Source organism: Papaver somniferum, unplaced genomic scaffold, assembly GCF_003573695.1.
Source record: "Papaver somniferum cultivar HN1 unplaced genomic scaffold, ASM357369v1 unplaced-scaffold_3, whole genome shotgun sequence".
NCBI classification, from domain to species: Eukaryota; Viridiplantae; Streptophyta; class Magnoliopsida; order Ranunculales; family Papaveraceae; genus Papaver; species Papaver somniferum.
In genome coordinates, this window is record NW_020641039.1 from 2,000,857 (window position 1) to 2,009,406 (window position 8,550).

Below are 8,550 nucleotides of genomic sequence, written 5' to 3' on the forward strand. Positions count from 1 at the left end.
AAGGGTATCGAGTGATTGGGAAAGCGACAACGAGGAATAGGAAGTTGCAGAGCATATTTTTCTGCTGCTGCAGTGAAGAAGAAGCTGAAGAACTTTGTACTGTCAGTAACTGTCGTTTAGAGTGTCATATATCTAAACAGTTTGTAACAATCTGTTTGCAACTTATATCTTCAGTTTGCAACATATATTGTAACACTATGCTCTGTAACGCTAGGAAAGAATTGCAAATATCTATTTTATCTTATTTCTCCAATAAAAACACCATTTGAGCTATGAATTACATTTTTGAGTGTGTTTTCATCATGAGAAGCTAAACTCCATCACTGGGTCGACGGAGGAATCCGAATATCATACATGGGTAAAATTATTTTATTCTTTTTATGACTTTTGCACTTATTTTAAATTGATTTATTATTCGAATTAAATAGTTATTATTTTATTTGATGGCTCACGCTTGCTTAAATGTTTGATGTCCCATGCTTACGATTTATAACTAATATTTTGATAACCTACCTTGGCAAAAATAAGAGTCCATGTTTTTATTTATTGAGCAATAATTGTTGAGAATAAATAATTTAACTTTATGTTATGAATTCGGTGGAATCCTCGTCCCAGTAACTCTCGCTTTTGTTTACGTTAATTTTGTACATATTTATTATTTTCATTAAATCTTTAAATTCAATCTCATCAAGTCCGAGTGAACGACAACCTTATTTAGAAATATCTAAAATTCGATCGCCAAGCACATTGAAGTTCATTGCCGTTTCATTCGACACCATTATTTGCACGGTGAAATTTCTCTTCCACACATGCCTTCCACTATGCAGGTTGCAAATTTCTTAACAAAATCACATTCTGTTGCGCGCTTTTTTTTTCTAGTTGACAAACTCCCGATGATTAACGCTTTACCATCATGAGTTTGAAAAAGGGGTATTAGCGAAAGTTATTTATTATTATTTTTTTCGAGAGAAAACGTTATATTAAAAGAAAAAGATGATGATCTAGCCATCAGATTACAAAACAGAAAGCAAATCTCAACAAGCTGAAAATGCCATAGGAAGACAAGACACTGACACCAGTACCATGTCCGTACCAAACAGCTACCACATCGAACTGTATAGAAAATCAATGAGGATAAATTCCAGCATCAGTACTGACTACCACACCTTGTAGCTGTCACGCCAAATCAACCACTGCTACTAGACGAACAGCAGCACAACAACTTTCCTTGGAAACAACCAACAACACCAGAACAGACCCAAAGGAAGAAACAACAACGTCCCCAAAAAACTGCAGAAGATGAGCTGAAATGTCTCGTCTACAAGCTCATAAGAAGCTCCCAGTTACTCCAAATGTGACTGGTATCCACATAATTGAAAGCGTCAGACTCACATAACCAGAGAACAACAGTCTGCTTAACTAAATCTCTATTTTCAGCAATGTTCTTATGTCTTCCTCCAAACACTCGACTGTTTCTCTCATTCCAAATGATCCAGCAAACATCATAATGTATAATTTCCCAGACTTTCCTTCCCCTGCCATGAAGAACATTCTAAGACCAGGAATCAAACAATCCAATAACAGTCCCTGGTAAAGGCCATGCAATTTTAAATGCTTTGATAAAGTAATCCCATAGCTCAAAAGAGTAAGGTCAATGGATTAACATGTGATCAATAGACTCCCTTGCAGAATTACAAAACACACATATTTCATTTTCCGCTTGAATTCCTCTACTACTCAACACATCCCTTGTAGGAAGAGAATGATGAAATGATGCCCAAAGAATGAAACTCACTTTATTAGGTATATTACTCTTCCAAAGATGCCGATGAAACTGACATGGTTCTAGTTCACCCATAAGAGCATCATAACACTTCTTAGCAGTAAAATGTTGTACAATATGTAGCTCATCCTCCTCCTCTACAAACACATGGGTGTTTCCTAAATCCCTTCTAAGAAGATCACATTCAAGTTTCTCATTAACATCCAAAATTTTCTTGAAATTATTCTTCCATCCATTAGAAACAACCATGTCTGCCACTGAAATGTCTTTGCACCATAAATAACTGGAAAGATGTCTTTCAAACACCCTCTGTCCAACCGTTTATCCTTCCAGAATCTAATTACTCTACCATTCTTAACTGTAAACTGACAAAAGCCTTGTAAATCTGTGACCACATTCACCACATTCTTCCATAAGCTTCTACACCGAGCTTTGTTATCAGTTGCAGGCATAAGAATATCTTGCTGAACTGCAAATTTCTGTTGCACTAATCTTCTCCAAAGTGCTTGTTTGTTCCTTGAGTATCTGTAAACCCATTTGGCAAGAAGAGCTTTATTAGTTTTTCTTAAATTCTTCACTCCCAAACCACTATTTTCTTTTGGTAAGCTGATCTTTGGCCATCTAACCCAAACCATCTTCCTCCTCACCCTCTATAGCACCCAGAGAAAGTTCCTCATGAGTTTTATCATCTTCTTTTCCACACTAACAAGAAGGTGAAATAAATAAAGAAAATAAATAGGGAGACTGGAAAGGCAGTGTTTTATAAGAGCTAGCCTACCAGCTTTGTTTAACATTTTCTTCTTCCAAGTTGCTAATCTCTGCTTCATTCTAATAAGAACTTGATCCCAAACAGAAGTACTCCTCCAGTGAGCTCCAATAGGCATTCCTAAATAATTTATAGGAAGTTTTTCAGTCTTACAACCAAGTTCCTTAGCCAAATCCTCAATGATATCATCTGCTCCTACACTAACCATTGTACTCTTATCCAAGTTAAGATTTAATCCTGTTAAAGACTCAAATATTGACAAAATAATAAAAAGTCTTCTAACCTCCTTCACTGAAGCATCAATGAATATTAAAGTATCATCAGCAAACTGTAAATGAGAGATCATTAAACCATTCTCTACCACTTGGAAACCAGAGATTTGACCTTTCTGAACTGCATCATTTAGAAACTTTGAGAGCACTTCAACCACAAGAAGAAACAAGTATGGAGACAAAGAATCACCTTGTCTAAGTCCTTTACTAGGTTTAAACTTTTCAGTTGATCGACCATTCACCAGAGTAGATAAGTGAAAGTTATGCTCCAGCATATATCCTCATTATGGCGTATTATTCTCCAACATATATACACATGAAGGCGTATTATATGTTTCCTTATTAGCTTGTATTCTAGGCCTTCTATTTTCTATTTTTGGTAATCTCTGTGTATATAATCCATTATAGTCATTTCTTATAATTCAATGAATTCAACGCTTTTCGTGCACATTCACTACCACAAACAAACCCTAGATAAAAAAGCAGTGATGATTTCTCTGTTCCTTCAAAATCGATACTAATGAAGACGAGGAAGAGATATAGAATTAAGAGAAAATGAAATAAAATTCCATTCGTAATTTATACTTCCATCTGGCAGTGCACTATACATATCGTTGTCAAAGTGATCAACATAGTGATCTATGTACATACATTAAAAAATTCTGCATTTACTTTAGGAAGGACTACGTACTGAGTCCAAATTTGTGCACCCCTTAATACCGGGGTACACATTATGGCTTACTCTATTTGTTGATAAAGTCAACAAAACCACTTTCAATTTTTATTTTATATTTATATTTTTGGAAATTCCAAAAAAAAAAAAAACTTGTAAGACTCTCTATGCCATCAATCTTTCTCTCGTCTCCCCCAAAATTCTCCAACTCTGTAAAATCGAAATCATGTATAAACAACTATAATCCAATCTTAATACCGGGCTTGCATATACATCCTTATACTTCGTATATGTTCTTCAATAACATAATTGCTTACCAAAAATGAAACACACATCGATTACACTAAAATCAAATCCTCTATCAGGATCAAAAGTTAACTTGAAAATAAAAAAAATCAAAGGGAGGATATAATTGTTAGACCTGATCTTAGTAGCCAGGAGCGGGAACGAGGACGGGAGCGGGAACGAGGACGGAAACGTAAATCGTAAAAAATTCAAAAAATAAAATTCGAGGAACGATTCAGGAACGTAAATTAGGTTTAGTTATTAGTAGTTTTTCCAAATTTATAAACAAGAAATAATACATCATCATATAACATTTAGTAGAAAATCTCAATGAAGTATTACTTTCTTCTAGTTTCCTACAATATATCTCACATTTAGTACTTGTCTACCCAGTGAAATTGGGGTTGTAAGTGGCGTAGTGTGTAGACGTGCAAGGGAAGATGGAATACTCAATAGCCAAGAGTATCTCTTACCGTACAAACGTTAAAGACTAAAACTAACTTATTGATAAAATAAAAACTAAAACTAGGTAGATAAGTAATGCAAAAATTACAGGCTTATATTTAGACTAACCTAGAATATATAAGAAGATATATGATATAGTAGATAAAGATGCGAAGATATAAGAATATTCAGTTAGCAGGATATTTAGCCAGATATATTAGGTATTCTTCAATAAGATATTACAGTTGGAAATTGTGGGTATTAAAGAGAAACGTTCCTCCGACGATAAGAGCGCGTTTCTTTCTTGTCAAGAGCGCGTTACCATCACGATTTTCACTGAGGAACGCAAATTCGCGGTTCTCACTGAGATTCGTTATGTCTCTTCACGTTCTTGGCTACTAAGGACCTGATTAATAGATATACCTCAGAGAAATTTGATCCATAATCGTAAAATTGGAATTTGCGATCCGTAAAAAATGAAAGCCCTTTTGTATTTGCAGAAGAAGGTTAACTATAAAAGATACGAAGAAAACCTTTTTTGTGTTCTACACCTCCATCTTCTCCTTATAAGTCGTTTGATTTTTCCTTGTTCTTTACTATATGTTATAGATGGTGCAAATTAAATTTCTGGACATCGTAAGTATGAAATGTGACGAAGCAGATAATCTCTGTCTGATTATTATTATTATTATTTATTTATTTTTGAAGCATGAAATTTTATTAAAGTTGGGAAGAAATAACACGAGGGTACATTGTACCCATGGAGTCTGCCATTACAATAGGACCAATGCACGATGGTGTTTTGTGGTCCAGATTGTTGTGGATAGATTTCCCGTTGTGATGTCATATGCTGCTTTGTTTGATAACCCGTCCGCCGCCTGATTTCCTTCCCTGTAAATATGGTTTATTGTGCAATGCGTAATTTGGGCCAATCTAAACTTGATTTCTGCTATCATGTTGTTTAAGTATCAAGGTGGTTTGGCTGTCGAGGTTAAAAACCTTAGAAGATTTTCCGAATCCGTTTCGAATTGCACCTTTGGGCATTCTCGATCTGTAGCTTCTCTTGACGCTATGAGCATGACCCAAGTTTCCGTAGTGAGCGTTGTTGTTATCCCTAGTGGTTGTGCAATTGCTAACATTGTGATAGCATTTTCGTTTCGGCAAATAATTCCTGCTCCTGCCAGTCCCGGATGCCCTCTAGATGCTCCATATGTGTTGATTTTGATCCAGTCCGGATGTGTTTACTCCATCCTATTAAAATTGTGATTGACTTGGGAATCTAATGCATAATGTTTGTAGAGGATTGCATTCCTGGTAGTACCGGTGGGAGGTTCTGTTGAGTGATTTTTTTGTATCTCCATCTGATTATTATCTTGACCGAAAGTGATTGTAATAAAAAGAGAGGAAAATATATATTTATTGTATGGAAACTTGAGTTTTGATATTTATTTTTTTAATTAGAAAAATAAAATACGAATAGTGGTTTATGATATTAAACTCCTCGAATAAAGAGGGTCGTAATGTGCACCCCGGTTTTAGAGGGTGCACAAATTTGAACTCCTATGTATTAATGTTAACAAGTTAGGATTCAATCTCACCTCATTTAATTTGTTAATTACGCAAACCGAATTTAATTAAATTTTAATAAAGATAATTTTTCTCAAATAGTTTCTTTAGTAAAATGCAAAATATAAAGGTTAGAGCATTTCCAATGGAGTATGAGTTTTAAAAAACATTGATGTCACCTAAGAGTTTAGAAATTCTCAACAACAAAAACCTCTCCAGTGGTGGTTGGATAATTAAAATTTGATATGACGTGGAAGTTTGAGTTTGGAGGAGAGTATGGGTTTTTGGAGGAACGCGCAATTGGGGGATACTAAAACCAACTGGGGATAGAGGAAAAACACAAAAACGGGATTTAAATAGTAAATCAAGGTCACCCCTTATCCATGTATTTTAACTAATTCCTAATCTGCCCCTCAGTAATCATGTTTAATGGTTAATTATAATTAGTTTGATGACAATTAGTATAACTCATTACCATTGAATTTGTTGATGCCGGTTTGAGGACAAAAACGTACAGAAAAAAATGAATCTGAAATAGCAAGTATCGGCATGGTATTCATCCTAAATAACCATGCTGGAACTCAGTATCGGCATGGTATTCATCCTAAAATCCATGCCGGCACTCGGTATCGGCGTGGTATTCATCCTAAAATCCATTCTGGCACTTAGTATCGGCGTGGTATTCATCCTAAATCTATGTCGGCACTCAGTACTGAAATAGTCTTCATCACTACCGGCATGGTCTTCATCCCTACCGAATGTAAAAAAAAATAAGAAAAAATCAAAATTAGGATCCAGCAGAGAAGGAGAAGGGAATTTGAAAGGGAGTGGGGAATGTTTAGAATTTAAAAGGGAGTAGGGTTTTTTGTGTTTCATTTAGCTTTTATTTTTTAAAAGGGTAGTTTCGTATTTTCTTCCCCAAAAAACACCCCTTAACAGATATTATTGGTTGGGGGAGTAACTTATATCCCCCAATTGCGCATTCTTTTGGGGACTCCCATCCATTCCCACGTCATCAATTTGTTATTATTTTAATTAATTTTTTAGATTTAGTGAATTATTTTTTCTATAAATAAGCGACAACTATATCAAAATAGATATGTATACAACTAACACTGGAGATGCTTATCAAAACATGATTTGTTAGGGCAACTCCTATGGCGTGGAGCTAAAACCATTCGTAACTTAATGACTCTCCGTATATATGTGGACCTCAAAAATTTATGTTCAAAACCGACCATGGCTTAGTTTGGTATTGCTGCAGCTTTTGTAAAAGCACTTTTCTGCTGTGCGTTCCTGTGTTGTGCTGTGAGAAAAAACAGTTTGATGTTTGGTAAAATATTAACTAAAGTTATAGCTGATTAAAAAAACAGTCAAAGTGTGTTTGGTAAAATATCAAATTTAACCGTTGTTGTTGTAGCAAATGACAAAAACAGACATATCTTTGAAAAAAGTTTTATACGATTTTATTGGTTTTAAAAATAGTTAATTTTTTTACTATTCTATATAAATACATATAATGTTAAATTTACTAATTGTTACTATTATTATGATTGTTAAAAAAATTATTTTACTTAACCACTTTTTATATATATATATATATATATATATATATATATATATATAATTTTCAAACAAAAAATACTAAAATTAATTAAAATAATTATTTAATATTTGTTTTTATTTTTACTATTGATAAATGAAATGAAATGGTAAATGAAATAGTTTGAAAATAAAAAATAATAATATTTAAAGACTAAAATATAAGAAATAAAAAATTGATTGTATATAAGTTTAAGGGTAACTTTGTCATTCATAAAATAAAATAGGGACAAAAAAGATAAATAAAGCATTAAATTTAGGTGGGACCAAAACTTATGCTACAATGATTTTGTAGCTTTTAAAAGCTCCTCATCCCCAGCTTTTGAAAATTGAGGAATTTGAGAAGTGCTTTGGGTAAAAAGCACTTTGATTTTTTTTTTACCAAACACCAATTTCAAAAATTATTGACATATATAGATTTTGAAAGTGCTTTTGGAAAAACAAAAGCATTACCAAACCCAGCTCCATCCGACTATTTATGGTCCGGATATTTCATCCGGCTCGTTGCATTCCGGACCACAATTTTTCCCCAAAATCCGGTCACTTAATTTAACTGAATTGGATTTCAAGTAAAACAATCAACAATGTTGCAATTCTAGTTTTTAATTGGATTCCGTATGAAACAATCGATGCATTTCCCATTTCAAGTTTTATATTGGATTCACAAATACAATAAGAGCATCTCCAACAGTGGGTGCTATCAATCCTATGTGGAGTTTTTATTTAGATCCTTATTTATGGGGTTATATATATGTTGCAAAAAGCATAATGTTTTTCTCATGAACCATCTCCAGTGGTGTGGGGTATTAGTTTTAGGATTTGTTTTTTAGATAAAGATAATAATGATTCTGTTTTTCCTATTGGTTTAGAAAATTTTATTTAATAATAATTATTAGAAAAAATAGTCAAACAAATGACACGGAGGTCATTTCCAAGGTCTAAATAAGACTTTCTCTAAGACCTTCATATTTGTTTTGACACCCTTCCTATTTTATAAGACCTACTGTTGGAGATGGATTTAATCTAAATGAGCGTCTAAAATCCTAAGTGTCAAAATAAAATAACACTCTCACCCTTTGTTGGAGATGCTCTAAAAATCCTAATTGATGAGAAATACCTTCTCCATATAGAATTAGCAATACACATTAATTCATGCTCT

General features: G+C 33.6%; 1 protein-coding gene across 1 annotated transcript; it reads right to left on the reverse strand.

Moving 5' to 3' along the window:
* Positions 1–1,419: 1,419 nt before the first annotated feature.
* On the reverse strand, positions 1,420–3,096 carry LOC113341576. The gene is made up of 4 exons (XM_026586400.1): positions 2,576–3,096; positions 2,133–2,308; positions 1,796–2,040; positions 1,420–1,587 (listed from the first exon to the last, which is right to left on the reverse strand). Exons 1-4 carry the CDS (start codon positions 3,094–3,096, stop codon positions 1,420–1,422), a joined length of 1,110 nt encoding a protein of 369 aa, XP_026442185.1.
* Between the last annotated feature and the right edge of the window lie 5,454 nt (positions 3,097–8,550).

Coding starts and splice junctions, on each gene's coding strand:
- LOC113341576 (XM_026586400.1), bottom strand. CDS start 3,096: ATGCTGGAGCATAACTTTCACTTATCTACTCTGGTGAATGGTCGATCA. Junction 2,309..2,575: donor GCAACTTGGAAGAAGAAAAT/GTTAAACAAAGC, acceptor ATGGGTTTACAG/ATACTCAAGGAACAAACAAG. Junction 1,588..1,795: donor AGAGTAATATACCTAATAAA/GTGAGTTTCATT, acceptor GGCCTTTACCAG/GGACTGTTATTGGATTGTTT.